The following is a 16,903-nucleotide window of genomic DNA, read 5'->3' as shown; positions in this document are numbered from 1 at the left end:
TCATCTTTTCTGAAGAAAGGGAAAAGCTAAATTTCCCCACATTCAGCTGCGTCGTCAAATCACTTCCCCACACCAGTTCTTTAATGCATTTTCCTGTTATCACTGGCTCTTGCAACAGTTGATCTACCCTATGCCCCAACAGCAACCCCCCCGCCAACACGTGCTGTATCCCATTGGAAACTTCATGACCATGACACCTAACTGGGAGCCCAAAATGTAGTGGGTTTACACTCTCCGAGTTAAAGAATGGAAGGCATCGGAATACTGAAGAGAAAGAACAGCCTCCTTCTGCGCTGGCTTCCAACCTGCACTGGCATGATGTAATGCAGCCGGTGAAGAGGGCAGACGATAATTCACCCAACTCCAGCTTTCTATGAAGCTTGGGCTAAAAATCCAACCATACCCTGGTTTTACAGGAATTGACAATTACGCAGGGAAAGAAAGAGAAAAACTTCAATCAAAGCTCTGTTTTTAACAGGATTCAGTAGGATCTAGTTTTATATGAAAAGAAATTTCACTAGTTGAGATCATTAGATTAAAAGTGAGAAATCTTGGTTTATTTAAGGCTGTGTCATTGAACTATTGAGAAGATAAGAACAGAGGCTGGATAGAAGAGATGAATTTCAGGGAGATGCTCTCATGGGAAAATTTAATAGAAATGAGGGAGGGAATAAAAAAGATGTACAGCAGGCAGCATTATTAACACAGAGGGAAAAGAGGAGGGGCTAAAAAAAGAGGTAAGAAAAGCAAAGAGAGAGGAAAAATAGCAATATCTATAGGAACTATTAAAGTTATTTAATGCTTGCCCTCCGAGATTGCATGCTTTGTAAGGTTTGAGTCTATTACCTTTTTCCTTCACCACTATTATCCCCAATGCTTGGGCCCCAGGATACACACACGAAAATGAGAATATAGAAAAGAAATGAATGAAAAACTATCAGATGCAAAATAAACTAGCCTTGAATAACTGCTCCCAATAGACAAATGATTTGCTTTCTTGGAGAACTGGTTAACTCACTCAATCTATATATGGTGATAGGATGTATTAGTTATAAAATTTTAAAACCCACTCAAATTCAACACCAATTTTCTCACTACATTAGTATGCAGATGAAACTTGCTTCTTATTAAGACAGTTAACAAATCATAACTGTGTCAATCCAGTTGTACTGAGGTCTTCCACTGGAAAATCCTAAAGTCCAAGGTTTTAACTTTGCAACAGAAAGTGCCAGTAAGTCTTCACATTACATTCATACTCAGGACTGTAAATGCCAGTTAAATTATAGATATGAAGAGGAAGGACTCTATCAAAAAGTGCTGTACTTTTTGAGCACAGGGTATTTTTTTTCACCTATTGAAATTTTGAGGGAAAATTTTCTATAAATCAGAAAAAAATGTGGTGCTGCTGTGGCTAAATAGAGAATTGGAGGCCAAGAGCATTTCTTTCCCAGTGGTACTGAAAGCACGGCAGTGCGAATGCAACATACACTTACAAGTACTGCTATAAATGAATGGAAATTGGTGGCTGCAGTAATTATATCACCAAGAGAGGTTCTTACTTAAAACAGTTTGATAGGACTTTAATCAAGGACTAGTGTTGACGGGGTTTGGAGATGCAGAAGTGAGCAAGGCAGGAGCACTAGCTGGTGGTTTTTATTTTTAAAGAAAGGAAGTGTTGCAAAGTTTGCTCAATCAGAAAACAGTCCCTGTGGGGCCTGGGAAGACAGGGAGCCAAGGAAGAGCTGAGAGGGGAAGGCTGATGCTCCCTTCTCAAATACAGAGGACAACTCCACAGTTTTCTTAATCTGCAGTATTCTGGGCAAGAAACAGAAAAGAGCCCTGGCCAGTTTGGCTCAGCGGTTAGAGCGTCGGCCTGCGGTCCGGAGAGACCCGGGTTCGGTTCCCACTAAGGGCACGTACTTCGGTTGCAGTTTGTCCCTGGCCCTGGTTGGTCGTGTGGGTGGCAGCCACTCAATGTGTCCCTTCACGTCGATACTTCTCACTCTCTCTCCCTCCCACTCTATCTGTACAAAAAATGGAAAAATATCCTTGGGTGAGGATAAAAAAAAAAAAAAAAAGAAAAGAAACAGAAAAGACACAAAAAGATAAGAGAGTCTAGCCTGCCCTTTTCTATTCTTTTGCGATAAGCCTAAATTCATCATGTATGTCCAGAATAAATCTAATTTCATTTAAATTGGCTCAGACATTAGATTGTTCAAAACAATTGCTTTCCCACAGTTAAACTGGGGCATCACTTTCTTTTTTTTTAAATATATTTTTATTGATTTTTTTTTTTTTTTTTAGAGAGTGAGAGGAAGGAAGAGAGAGATAGAAACATCAATGTAAGAGAGAAACACCAATCGGCTGCCTCCAGCACACCCCCTACTGGAGACTGAGCCTGCAACCCAGGCATGTGCCCTGACCAGGAAATGAACTGGGACCTCTCAGTCCATGGGACCATGCTCAACCTGAGCCACATGGGCTGGCCAGGGCATAACTTTCTTTTTTGAATATATATACTTCCTATATCAATATCATAAAATCTTAAGTGCCTAAAAAAAATAAAGCCCTGGCCAGTGTGGCTCAGTTGGTCGGGTGCTGTCCTGTGTACCAAAAGGTTGCCAGTTCAATTCCTGGTCAAGGCAAATGCCTAGGTTGCAGGCTCAATCCCCTGGTAGTGGGTGTGCAGGAGGTAGCCAATTGATGTTCCGCTCTCACATTGATGTCTCTCTCTCCCTCTCCCTTCCTTGCTCTCTAAAAATCAATTAAAAAAATCTTAAAGAAAAGAAAGAAAAAGAAATCCCAAATTTCTGAACTCATACAACTTCTGTGTTTTGCTGCAATGAGCCACAGAGGCTAACAGTTTATAGGCAACCTTAAAGTATTGCATTTTTATTTTTTAAAGTATGTTTTTATTGCTTTTTAGAGAGAGAGGAAGAGAGAGGGAGAGAGAGAAATAGAAACATCCATAAGAGAGAAACATCTATCGGCTGCCTCCTGCATGCCCCCCATTGGGGATCTAGCCCAAAACCCAGATATGTGACACAACCAGGAATCAAATCAGTGACCTTTTGGTGTATGGGACGATGCTCAATTCACTGAGCTACACCGGCTGGGCAAGTATTACATTTTTAAATACAGTTATTGGTAAAGAAGAACATACACAGATAATATTCTCCAGGTATGGATGTCCACGAAAAACAAGGCACACAGCTAGGCTTAGGTCTAATTACAAGCATCACCAGCTCATCTTCAGTGTTCACAACAAGCGCAACAAAAGCCCACTTAAAAGATCTCTAGAATGCTATGAAAATTCACTTTCTAGTCCATTTAAAATCATATTAGATATGTTTATACGAAATATATAGGATAGAGTATATAAATACCTTAGAAAATAAGAAGGGTCCCGATAATGACTCAGTGTGTTGGAAATCCCTCAGGAGAATATGAGAGATTCTATGAAGGATCTAAAGCCCTGCCTTCAGTTTAGACCACTCAACAAGATTAGGAATGCAGCAGGCCAGCAGACTGAGACATACTGAAGTTAACCGAGAATTGGAAATGTGAGAAAAATCAATGTGGAAAATGAAAAATTGAGATGGTGCAGAACAGAAATGACATGTCACACTCTCAAAGGAGCCCATATGATGTCCCTAAAAAGAAGAACCAAGTTCAGGAGTGTCATCAAGAAGTGTGGATCAGCTGCCCCTAAATTCTTTCTACTAAAAATAAGGACACCCACTAGAGCTCTCAGAACCCCAGACAAAATCAAGGGCTTTCCAATGAAGCCCAGGAGAGGAGCAAGGCCTGAGAGACATACAAAAATGCCAAAACCTTATCTTGATAGAACACAGGTAATAAGGGAGGAGGCAGCAGATGATAGAAAACTGAACTAGAAAAGAAGGTCTGCATGTTGGAATTAGGGGTTTGTTTATCCTTTAAACAAAAAAAGATGTAGCTTCCTCTAGATGTGCCATGTATTTGAGGCATAATGAGGATTTCCCAAAGGCAGACAGACATTTGTACGAAGGCACCTAGAAGGGTCAGCAAACTGAACAGAGCTGCTGAGATGGTGTGAGCATGTTTCTGGCAGGCAGGTGAATATGCTTGAACGTAGTAGGCATGCCGCAAAATGGCATTCTTCTTCCTCTTCTGTCTCACCTGGTCTCCCAACGGGCACATAACACAACACTCCCTAACCTCCTGTCAAATGATCTGAGAAAGGCTGGCAGATTATACCACCCCATCTGTAGGGGAAGAAGCAGCTGTAGAGCCCCGAGAAAGCTCATCAGCTCCTGGGCAGGCAGGTCCACTGACCCGAAGTCAGAGTCGTTAACAGGCTGCCCTTTCCCCAAAGCTTACAATGTTTTTGTAAAAGGATTAATGACCAAGCAGTCCTCTGAAAGTAAAGTCAATGGAAGAACACCATTCTGATATTACTAGTGATAACCAGGGAGAAAAACAGGTATCCAGAGGGTCAAAGACAAAGAAATCTGTTGGAATCAACACCCTTGTGGGGAGGAACTAAAGAACCACTTATTATTTACTGAACAAATTCCAGGATGAATGCTATGAACATAGCAGATGTTATTAATTTGGCCTTTGCTAAAGCATTAGACACAGCACCTCAAGAAATTTTACTTGGTAAATTAATTCAAATTGGCTTGGTTCAGTATGCAATCACTGAAGATTAAGAAGCGGCTCAAGGATGATAAACAAAAGACAGTTAAGTGACAGTCCATGCAGTAAGAGACTTGGGGTCAATACTGAAGCCATTCTGGTGGGGGTTCTAGTCAGGGCCCAGGAAGGCATAAACAAACTTGCTAATGAGAGGACACTCAGCTGGGAGACAGAGGAAGCCCACTGACAGGGGCATAAAATTACAAGGCAGAGTTCAACTGGAAAAAAATATAGTTAAATCTATCTGAGGGAAAACAACCCTAAATTCCCATAATATTCAAAAGACAGACAGGATAAGGGGCAGAAGAAGCATGTAAAGAGTTCTGACGTGCTGTAATGTGACAGAGGCAAGTAAGGGAGCATGAGGAATGTGTCATGGAGAATGGAGCGCTTCCTACTGCAGGCAAACCAAAATAAAGCAGAGCATCAGAAACTAGGTGATCTTGAAGTGAGGACAACTTTATCATTTAAAAAGGGAGGCGGGTACATTCTGCACTGAAAATATTTTTAATGCCTACAAAACCACCATTCCTATCTGGCAGGTGATCCTGTCTTTCTCAGATCTTAATTCATCTCGCTGGGGTTTAGCATCTAGAAGATGGCACTGGCCACCATTCAGAGGCTCACTGACAACATGCTCCAAAGGAAAACTCACAGTACATGCAGGCCATTTCTCCTAAATCTTGATGAGGTCTGTGCCGTCTTAACGCAATGCCTCACAGGCTTGGGAAGGAAGTAGTCAATTTCTCTTCCTTTACTCAACCTGCAACAGTGCAGTGACCCTGAAGCCAGTTTTTCTACCATCCGTCTGAAAGCAATGGCTCAACACAATTATCTCCAGGCAGCTCACTGCTTTAGCAGGCAGGCATCTTTTTACATTCCTTCAGCTCAAAATAAGTGCTAGATTAAAGAGGCTGTCTTCTTCTTAAAACCTGAAACTTAAACATTTCACTTTCTATGCACACCCACTAAACATTATCGCACAACACAGCTACCTCCAACAGCATAGTAAGAGAACTTGTTGCGGCCCTGACGGGTTTGGCTCAGCAGTTAAGTGTCGGCCCGCCGACCCAAGGGTTGCAGGTTGGATTTCTGGATAAGGAAACGTACCTGGGTTGCGGATTTGATACCTGACCCTGCTCAGGGTCGTGCGGGAGGCAACCAGTCAAAGTGGTAACATTGATCTTTCTCTCTTCCACTATATCTTAAAACAAAACAACAACAACAACAAAAAGTGAAAAAATATCCTTAGGTGAGGATTAACCAAAAAACCAAAAAAAAAAAGAGAGAGAGAGAAATCTTGTTGTGGCCTCACTTTCTAGAGCAGCTATGCAAATTATTTTCATGCTTACCTGCTGGTCAGAATTAAATATTCACTAGTGGCTGAGTGAGCCCAGGGCAAAAAATAGTACTCTAGATCCCACTGTATTGCTAAATGCTCCCACTACTCTGGGAATGCATAGCCTATTTTTCTAGTTACTAGCAGACCAAGCTGAGCATGCCTAACACAGATTTACCCGCCCCCTCCACCCCAAATCCCACCATAAGTATAGTCTAATCACTGTCCATTTCCTAGAGTAACTAGATCATCAAATAGTACTTAAAAGAAGTGAAGCCACATTTCCCACGATGGGTTCTTTCAGCCCAGTTGACTTAGTGATAACATGGGCAGGGAGAGAAAAATGAGAAAGTGAGAAGAATTAGAGAAACACCATTAATGGATTCTCTACCATATTATTTTATACTGGCCATTAACGAGCCTTAAATGACCAAAGATACTGGTATTTTCACTGAACTTTTTGTGCTCAAGAATCAGATCCTAGACTGAGCCCACTGGGAAAAGTCCACAAGAAAGAATCCAAAAAGCTGCAGCAGTTTGACTGACTGATTTCTTAGCTGACATTCTGTGTGACATTCTATAGATGCTCTATCCATCAGGATGTGACATGGTGTGAGAGGTAAATGTCACATATCAGGGCAATGTTCTGGGCGAAAGAGCAAAAGGAGTGCTCTCAATGACAAAATCTGAAGTACAGATAACAATATGCCCAAACTCATTCCTCTTCTAACTACAGAGCATAACCTGGCAATTACCAAACTTCTAAAACTAAATAAGTACTAGGTCGCAGAAAAATGACCGAGTGAGGCAAGCACCTGTAATCACTTTGAAACAGTGATATAGTTTGGTCAAGTCCAAGCAGCCTGCTGAGCTATCCAAGTCAGCTCGGCAACAGTAGCTCAGTCCTTGCTGTTTCCTGGGAAGTCTGGGAATCACTCAACTACCAGTACCACCCTATGACAGACATCTTGGTGAGTAAAAGCCTTGAGGAATGTCGCTGGTAAGAAATATTGCTGAGCAGAATGCATGTCCTTGGGGCAACCAGCCACAGGGATGAAGGACAAAAGTAAAATGTCACAGGGCTTCTCAAATGCTCTCCTGCCAGCTGTCAGAAGTGTGAAAGCAAAATTCATTTCCTAATAAATGTTTTCATTTCCTTTGTACATGACAAAAGGTCCAGAGGTGATAAATGGGAGGAGCTGGGGAGCAGAGGCCTCTGGAGGTAAGACCCAGCGGCAATCGCCCTGCACACTTCAGCAGGGCTTCACTGTTAGTGCCAGGGAATGAAGATAACACAACACTGACAAGAGTATCTTATATAGTACTTGAACTTCATAGAAAGATCATCTCTAATATATACCTATTAGGCAGATTTTAAAAATAGAGGTCCAAGTGTACTTAATCAAGGTTAGACAGCATGCTCAAATAGCGTCCCTTTTCTTTTCATGGGGAAAAACTAGAATAAAAAAATACAGGCCTGTCCTGGCCAGTTTGGCTCAGCGGGTAGAGCACTGGCCTGCAGTCCAGAGTCTCAGGTTGGATTCCAGTCAAGGGCACGTACCTTGGTTGCAGTTCAGTCCCCAGCTGTGGTCAGGGTTGTGTGGGAGGCAACCAACTGATATGTCTTTTACATCGATGTTTCTCTCTCTCTCTCTCCCCCTCCCTCCCACTCTGTCTGAAGATAGATGGCAAAATATCCTCAGGTGAAGATTTGAAAAAAAAAAATACAGGTTTTCTCAGCATATTATTTCCTCTAACATTCTGCTCAGAGTTAGGCAGGATATTGGGAAAGAAAAGAAGTGGGGCGTGGCTTCTAGTGAGCTTACAGTAATGACTGTTCACCTCACCTGGCCTCTGCAGCAAGCAGCTCATCATAGTGAGAGGACCGCTGGTCGTCATCCTGCCGGTATCTGATCACTGTGGCTAGACCTTTGCTGACAAGGGCCTCAGCAATGTTTCTGCAACAGAAAAGATAGGTCAGTGAGCACTAGAGGTGCATATGGGGCTCAGTCAACAGAAATAATAACAGTTAGCACCTGGAGGTCTTAAAGCGTCCTGGCAGAGGGAAGGAAAAGCCAAGGATTTTAAGACCAATGAATTGCTAAGATAGAAATCCAAATAAAAGATGGAATAACAAAGTTCCCTAGCTCAGCACTTTCTGGCTAGTACAGTCAGATGCTATATCAATCCATACATAAAAACAAGCAGAAAATATCTATAAGAAGCCCACATTAAGCCAGGCTATTTACAGAATGTTATAAACAAGCCACTACCCTCAAGAAAAGTCTGCTCTAAAACATCAGATACACAGATTTAAAACACACACACACACACACACACACACACACACACACACACGCATGACCTAAATTTCTCGATTTCTCCTTTCCAGCCTATACTATAACTAGAAAATGTCTTGTTTCAGCCTGGCAGTGTTAGAAAAATTGGTTCAATGTAACACTTGGTGTGCTTCTCTTTTCATCAGAAACCACCCAAAGACACATGCAGAAGATAAGACCATGCATAAATGGGGGTGGAGGAGGATACTGTAGTGGGACAAAAGTTCTTTATGAAAATGGCATAAAATGGAATAACAAATAAAATCTGAGATGACCAGCTTTGGAGTAATAATACTCTGAATAGTCTTCTGAGGACCACAGTACATGCAAGTTAGAATCCTTCTTAAATCAGTTCTCAATTGTGTTGAATCTTCTTTCCTTCACCAGAATTAGAAAGAGGTTGCACTATAAGTGACCCACATGTACTAACTAGAGAAAAGTGCTCTGGACATGACTCACAGACAACTAAAGGAGAATATCTACTCGGTGACTCCCCATCCTGGAAAGGAACCTTGATACAAAGCAATCAAACTGCAACAACAAATTTTTAAAAATTACCTGTAGCAAGTACTGGAATCCAAGAGGCATGATATTATTGGGGCAGACTGATGGTTATGTCTTTCTTTGTGTCTGTCATAATTACATGAAAGGCCCCACTCAAACCATCTGGTTAGCTGCCCTTCAGGGAGGGGGTATGCTAAGCAATAGGCTACTGTACCATATGCTATGATTTAGTGTTTGAAAATGTAGTTAACTCTTAACAAACTGGTGTTCTCAGAGACTCAGACTTTGGAGATGCTGGGAGCTGAACTAACTACTTTATGGGCATGTTTAAGCCACTTAAATAAGGGCTCTTTTCCGCAAAACTCAGAGAATTGCTTTTTTTAAAAGATGAAGGAAAAAATAATAATATGGGCAGGAAGGGAAAGGAGGAAAAGAAGCTGTGGCTGATTCTCTTCTCATTATGTGCCCCTCTGCTGCCTGTTTATCTACTGCCAGCATGATATTAATATCTCCAAACCGCCACAGAATTAGCACTTCTCAAAATCCACTCCCACAAAGAGGCTGCTATGCTGGCCACCCTTACTCCTGAGTCACCGCATAAGCCTGCTGGCAAAAGCTGTCATTATCAGAATTGGGTTTGGCAGCATGGAGAATGCCAAAAGCCCCAAGTCAACAGCTGTAGATGTTGATATACGGTGAGAATTTAACTAAGGGTGTCACCAGGAAGCCCCAACAGGGCAGCAGAGAGGTTCCACCCACCAAGGAGCCAGAAAGAAGACTGGGGGACAGTTCCACTTGTGACAGACGGAGATGTCTGAGCAATTTGAAATGCAAGAAGAACAAAGAGGTATTTGTTACTGCATTTTGAATTACTGCACATTGACATTTTACAGTCAATAAATGGGGTCTGGAGGAGAAAGTTGGAATGACAAAGCAGGCAAGAAAAAATTCACACAAGCTTCTATCTGAACAGCTAGAGAATACGAAGCAAGACAGCACAAATGTTTAATGATCCACTCTTGTTAATGATGCTCAAATCAATTCACAGAATTACTGAGTACCTGCATGGCCAGCAGAGAACTGAGGGCACAGTCACCCCTTATCCCTTCATGGTTGTTGCCTTCTGTATCCTGTCAGCAATGTCCACAAACCAGATTCCCAACTCCACACCCTGCCCACCACCATCCTCTTCCTTTGCTCTGAAGCTTATAGTATAAGCCATATTCTCTTAGCTTCATATCCCTAATTACAGATTTCTCCTGGAGGAACAGTTGTGGTGCTGGTGCTGAGCAGTAAGGGAGTAAAAACACATGAAATAATAATAACAACCATCATTACTGGGCATTTACTATGAGCCAGGCATGTGAGAATCACATCATATCACATGTATTTTCTTGATATGTATTCCCCTGTGATACTCCCTCAGTGTCTAGCTTCCATTCTAAATTATGAGGTCTGAGGAGGCAAGGGCTGATTCTTCCTTGCTTTATACCATAGGGACTAGAACCGCATTTGGCATAAAATAGACAGTAAATATTTTCTAGATGAAATAATTTAGCTTATTTAGGATAAATAATTTTTGCACTATGGTAAAATCGAAGCACATTCTTATAATTTTGTTTTAATACATCCTGCAATTTGAGATGCTCTCTAAAATATCAGAAAAACACCTTATCATTTTGGAAATACAGAGTTGGAACATTATTTATTATCCTAAGCATATATTAGTCAAGTGTGCCAAAAACAGAATTTAGGACAAAAGCTTTCTACATATGTCTTACCAGCTTTTGTCTTTCTCCTCTCCATTATCTTGAACTTAAGAATTTAAAAGAATGAAAGGGAGAGAGAGAAAATAGAATTAGCCTAGATCCATGTACTTGACTCTCTCATTCATTTCTTTGGCTGCTAATGAAAGGTCAGGAGATTTCCCCCCTGGCTAAAGATGGCTCAGAAACTGACACTGGTGTGTTGATCAGCTGCCCAGTAAGAAAAGAGAACATTAAATTACGTGCCATGACATTATGCTGCTTTAGACAAATTTATAAGTTCTGCTTTCTTGAGTGTATCAGTAATTCTACTCCAATTACACATGTCTGGCTCGAATGGATAATTCACAATCAGCATACAAAAAGGGTACTAACAGCCTAGGATATCTAACAGGAAGTCATCTCTCTATCAGCTAGAAACACAAAGAGAATTAGTGCTGGGATTGAACTGTTCTCCAAATTAAAAGAGAAATTTAGGTTCTGTTAAAAGTAAACAGTTTCCATTAGACATGATCAGACATTCCTGATACAAATAGCACAAATATACAGACTTCCTTAAACGATCTCTAGTAGTTCAAACCTTCCCCTTCCACTTGTTTCCACAGCAAGTTGTTTAATAAGCACATAATTTCCAATAAGATATCTTTGAAACCATGGGGTCCTAATATTCTGCCAACTTGGAAAAAAGGTGTTCTATGCCCATACATGAGAATACCATTCTTTAAATAGAATTCATTTACAGTAGATTGCAACTGTCTTATCACATTTTTGTCAGCCTTCCCTATCCCTAATCTCCCTACCACAAGACTAGAAGTAACAAACAATATACTGATAGGTCAGATAATTTTCTAAAATTACCTAGATTACATAACTGTGTGTGTGTGTGTGTGTGTAATTTTGGAACAGAACAATCAAAACGTACAGAAAAGTTGTGCATACTGTACAAAGAACAAGCCCTCCATCTTTGAATCATCTGAGAGTAAGTAACTGACCAGATGTACCATTACTCCCAAATATTTTCGTGTTCATTCCCTATACACCAGTATATTTTCCTATATAGTTAAAAAACAATGAATAGAACCAGAATATAAACATGGACACATTACTACCATCCACAAACCCTACTCAAATTTTGCCAGTTGTTCCAATAAAGTACTTAAGAAAAAAAGGATCTAGTTCAGAATTAGGTGTTACATTTAGTGGTCATGTCTCCTTAGTCTGGAACTCTTCCTCAGTCTTTCTTAGAATATCATGGCCTTGACACTTAGAGTATAGGCCAGTTATTTTGGTTTCTCTAATGTTCCACTGTGATCAGATGCACCTTATGTATCTTTGGCAGGAACATCACAGAAGAAATCCTGTATTATTCCCTTAGCCTCCTATGAAATGATCTATAATTTACCATTGATGTCCACTTTGATCACTTGATCAGGATACTGTCTACCAGGCTTCTCTGTTGTAAGGTTACTCTTTTTCCTCTTTATAATTAATAGGTCTTTTGTGAAGAGACACTTAATTTTCAGATCTCAAACTCCCAAGTTATTCATTTATTTATTTGGATTAGTATAACCTCATAGAATCTCATGTTATTCAAAGGGTTACAATCTACTACTATCACTATTTATTTTGATGCTGAAATTGTCCCCAATTTGGCTAGTGAGAACTGGTTCACGCAGGTTTCTGTGTCCTATGGACAAGCCCCCATCATTCTTTGAGCACTTCCTGATTTCTGGCACAACACATTCCAGGCTTATTTTGTGCTGTTTTCTGTAACTCTGAAATCAGCCATTGATCTAAGTAGCCCACATTTACATCATTATTTCTATACATTTATTTCTATAACTATTGGAAACCATGTGTGGCAGTCATAAAAATGCACCTCGGATCTCTGACTGCAGGAAGTATAACTGACTGACAGTCCCAGCTGCTTGCTCGGAAATCTATCACTGTTTCAGCCAAGGCTATGCTTCCCACCAGCTGTTCCTAGCCAATGAATGAGGATAGCAGAGATACTAAGGCAGGCCCATTGCTGAGACTTTGGACTCCTCTGATGGGCAACTTTGGCTCGAGGACTCCTTGTCAGCTTGGCAGAAACTCTTACAACTAACTGCCTCATCGCTTAGATTTTTTCCATTCAACCTTCTTTCTTTCCTGCCCTCCTTCTCCACAGGGCCAAGGGCCATAATAGTGCAGTCTCAGGGCTCTCCCAGACTCGTCCAGACCCCTGAGAAGAGTTTTCCCCAATTAATCTCTTCCATACTAGTCCCATCTTGGCATCAGCTTCTTAGAAAACCTGAACCAACATACCATGAGTTCACACAGGTATCTCAGATATCTACAATCCCAATCCAACATTACAGGGTTCATTGCAGTTTTCTTCCTTTCCATATTTATACCTCCCTTCTCTGACTGAGAAACCTGACTTGCATTATCCTTAATTTTTTACTTGTAAGAAAAACATCCCCTACATATACACATACACTTACTTGCTCACTCATACATTCTGTGACTTCCATGATTTAGTATTTAACAATAGAGCTAATTTAAAAGAAATTCACTACTTATAAAAATAGACCTGGGTTAAATGGATAAGGTTTTTAAAAGAACAGGCATAGGGAATAATACTATAACACACACACACACACACACACACACCCCCTTCATTCTCCGTCTGAACAAGGATAACAGGTAACTCTCAATGGCTCTGGCTCATAGATCTCTATCTGTTTGAGCTTAATATTTTCCACTTGAAAACCACATACATTTTATCAGTCACTGAGGTGTCCATGGATATTATAAAAGCAGAATATTTTCCTTAAGGTGAACATTCATGTGGGCACATAAGCAAGCTCATAAAGAAATGCCTCTACAATAGATTTTAGTCAAGGCTAAAGGAAAGGGTTGATAGAGAACTAAGAGCTCAATTCATTCATAACAGTAACACCATCTGTAGCAGAGGTACACATTTTGGTGTGTGTGCATGCACAAAAATACACACACTTCCCATGTAATTTCTTTCTTTTTTTTTTCTCCTCACCCGAGGACATTTTTCCATTTTTTGTTCAGATAGAGTGGGAAGGAGAGAGAGAAAGAGAGAGAGAGAGAAACATCAACATGAAAGGGACACATCAAGTGGCTGCCTCCCACATGACCCAACCAGGGCCGGGACAAACTGCAATTGAGGCACATGCCCTTAGCGGGAACCAAACCCAGGTCTCTCTGGACCACAGGCCAACGCTCCAACCGCTGAGCCAAACAGGCCAGGGCTACAGTAATTTCTTTACAATGTCAAGGTCCTGTGGTCAAATTTCATAAACTGAACATAAAATGCATCCAATGGCTATTTACTATGAGAGTAAATAGTAAATATATATTTTTTTATTATGCCTAATTTATCAATTAAACTTTATCATAGGCATGTATGCATAGAAAGGAAAAAGGACATACAGGGTTTGGTACTTTCCCTGGTTTCAGGTATCCACTGAGGGTCTCGGGACATGTTCCCTGCAGATGAGGAGGACTTATCTGCAGCAATGAGACATCAGGCACATAGCCTGGCCTCTGACACCTGTTACCCTCAAAGACTCCAATGCCTTATGATGGAGAACTGCCTCTGCTTCCTTTTCACACTGGCTGTCCCTTCACCACAAGCACAGTCTTTCTTACAAGTACTGAGATGGGGATCCTCAGCTAACAGGGTTCCATATTGATTTTTTCCCCCGTTAATCCTTACCCAAGGATGGGAGGAAGGAGGGGGAGAGGGAGAGAGAGAGAGAGAGAGAGAACATCTATGTGAGAGAAACATATTAATTGGCTGCCTCCTGCACATGCCCTGATGGGGGCTGAGGATTAAACCTGCACCCAGGTACGTGTCCTTGACTGGAATCAAACCCTTCAATGCACTGGCTGACACTCTAACCACTGAGCCACGCTGGCCAGGGCCCACATTGATTTCTTTTTTTTTTTTTTTTTATCCTCACCCGAGAACATTTTTCCATTTTTTGTACAGATAGAGTGGGAGGGAGAGAGAGGAAGGGAGAGAGAGTGAGAAACATCAACGTGAAGGGACACATCGAGTGGCTGCCACCCGCACGACCAACCAGGGCCGGGGACAAACTGCAACCGAAGTACATGCCCTTAGCGGGAACCGATCCCGGGTCTCTCCGGACCGCAGGCCGACGCTCTAACCGCTGAGCCAAACTGGCCAGGGCCCACATTGATTTCTAACCTACCTGATGGCTCATCTTACTTCTTAGCTATATAGAGATGTGCTACTGTGGGGCTGAACCACAAGGAAGATTCACAATGCTGATGTATTTTTTTGCCACTAGGTTAGAGACAAGCAGGAGAAAGAGGTCACCACAAGACTCGATAAGGAGGTAGAAAGCAAAGAAGACTGGAAGACTATTTTCTTCAGAATATTAGGTCTACTTTTAATCATATGTATGGAAAACGTGGGCTTTCCATCCTATGAGATACTAAAGAAGTGGGGAAATGACGGCTAACAGGCCCAAAAGCCTCCCTTCTCTACAGGTTCACAAGAAGACCGCTATTATTTGCTCTTTGAGGAATAAATCTGACAATTTCAAGCTTGAGTTAGATTTGGCTTTTGCAGGCTAATGTGAAATTCTAGATAAATGGGATCTACCGATAGTGGGCAATAAACAAAGATCTTTTATTAAGTTACTGTTTTTCAACCAGGCCTCAAACTAGGAAAAAGTCCTACAGAGCAACAGGTAGCTTCCAAAAGCTTGTATGATGACACTTCCAAGGGGTCACACTTGACCTCTCCCCACCAGTGTCTTTTATGCTCCAATCTCCAGTGACTGAATTCCCACAAATCTGAAACTATGATTTCCCCCCATTTTTTTTTTCTTAAAATACATCCAGGAGGTGCTTCCCACATAACCATGCTATATATGTAGACTACAGATTCTGCTTAGAAGCATTAATAATTAGAAACATCTGAAGTGGCACAACATCCTTTATAGGTTTACCACATCTCTCTCCTACTGTCTCCTCTACTTTTTTTTTCCACTTCTCCCTTGAACTAATGTAAAATTCTAAAAATAACTGAAATCATTTTTTTGGTTTTCTTACCCTTATCTGCTTCTTTACCTGTTTAACAAGTCCTGTCACAGGGCAGCCACCAGAGGCCCCACCAGAGGATCTGCACAATGGCTAGGGACTTGCCCAGCATGCATGACAGGTTAAAAACAAAGAGGGAGATTCAAATTCCTCGGTGTTCCTAGCCAGGCTCTAGAAACTAGGGAAAAACGAGGGGTGGAGGGAATCAATGACTATTAAGAGCTGTATTAATAAGGCCCATGGAGTCTTAGGGCAGTGCATCCCTGTTTCAGGCCCCGAGAGCAGGTGGTAACTGCTTTTAACAACCCAGCTGTGGCTATACTGATCATAAGACATAGCATGACCCACTGAGAAGCATAAATAGCCTTAGAAGCAAATCAAGCGAAAAAGTGCTCTTCAAGATTGGGGGTTGGGAGGAGGCTGTTAAAAAAAAAAAAGTGCTCTTCAGAACAAAACTTTCCAGTAAGTTTTGGTTCATATTTAATGAGAATCCAGAATATGTACAGGTTCTAAACACAACTGTTCTTTCCATAAGAGCATTTTCCAGAGACTGGAGTTGAGAAATGAAAATTAAGAACTCTTAGGAACAACAGACTCCCTTTGTATTTTAATGAATCCTAATCACTCTTGAGGGGAAGAAGGGGATGTGGAAAGAAAACAATGAAGACTGATACAAACTTAGTCTAAAGAATCCAAAAGGACGCTTGTTGGAATGAAACCAAAGGAGACCCATAAACAACACTGGCAGAAAGGAAAGAAAGGAAGGAGGAAGATAGAAAGGGAGGAAGGGAGGAAGAGAAGAGAGAGAGGAAAAGGAGAAAGAAAAAGTCATTCCATGAAAAAGTACTGCTTTGTAGAATGATAAAAACCCTTGAACACCGACAGCATCCATCCATCCCAATGTCACTATAAGTAATAGGCTTACTCCTGAGCACCGACAAAACCTCTCTAGCTTCAGAGGCCATGCCCCACTGCGCACCAACAGCACTCTTCCATTTGGGAAGAAAAAGTAAATAAAACAAAGATACCTAGAGGCCAGGGTTTTAAAAGTGGGTGATGAAGAGATGTCACTTCATACTCCATCTGCCAAGAATAGCTAATTCTCTACTCCAAGGTAGCTCTGGGTCATATCACACCCATTACCTTATTTCCTTTCATGCCTACACCAAGGTATACTAACCACCCTT

The 16,903-nt window shown here is 41.3% G+C and overlaps 1 protein-coding gene across 2 annotated transcripts in view; it reads right to left on the bottom strand.

Moving 5' to 3' along the window:
* Positions 1-16,903, bottom strand: part of SND1 (staphylococcal nuclease and tudor domain containing 1) — a 475,051-nt gene that overhangs the window by 197,295 nt on the left and 260,853 nt on the right. For both annotated transcript variants that reach the window (XM_036247541.1, XM_036247542.1), the window contains exon 13: positions 7,867-7,977. In XM_036247541.1, coding sequence (XP_036103434.1) covers positions 7,867-7,977 — 111 coding nt within the window. The remainder of the gene's footprint in view (positions 1-7,866; positions 7,978-16,903) is intronic.

This window comes from Molossus molossus, unplaced genomic scaffold (assembly GCF_014108415.1).
Source record: "Molossus molossus isolate mMolMol1 unplaced genomic scaffold, mMolMol1.p scaffold_m16_p_7, whole genome shotgun sequence".
Taxonomy (NCBI): Eukaryota; Metazoa; Chordata; class Mammalia; order Chiroptera; family Molossidae; genus Molossus; species Molossus molossus.
The sequence above is the reverse complement of the archived record's forward strand: the minus strand, read 5'-3'. Positions and strand labels throughout refer to the sequence as shown.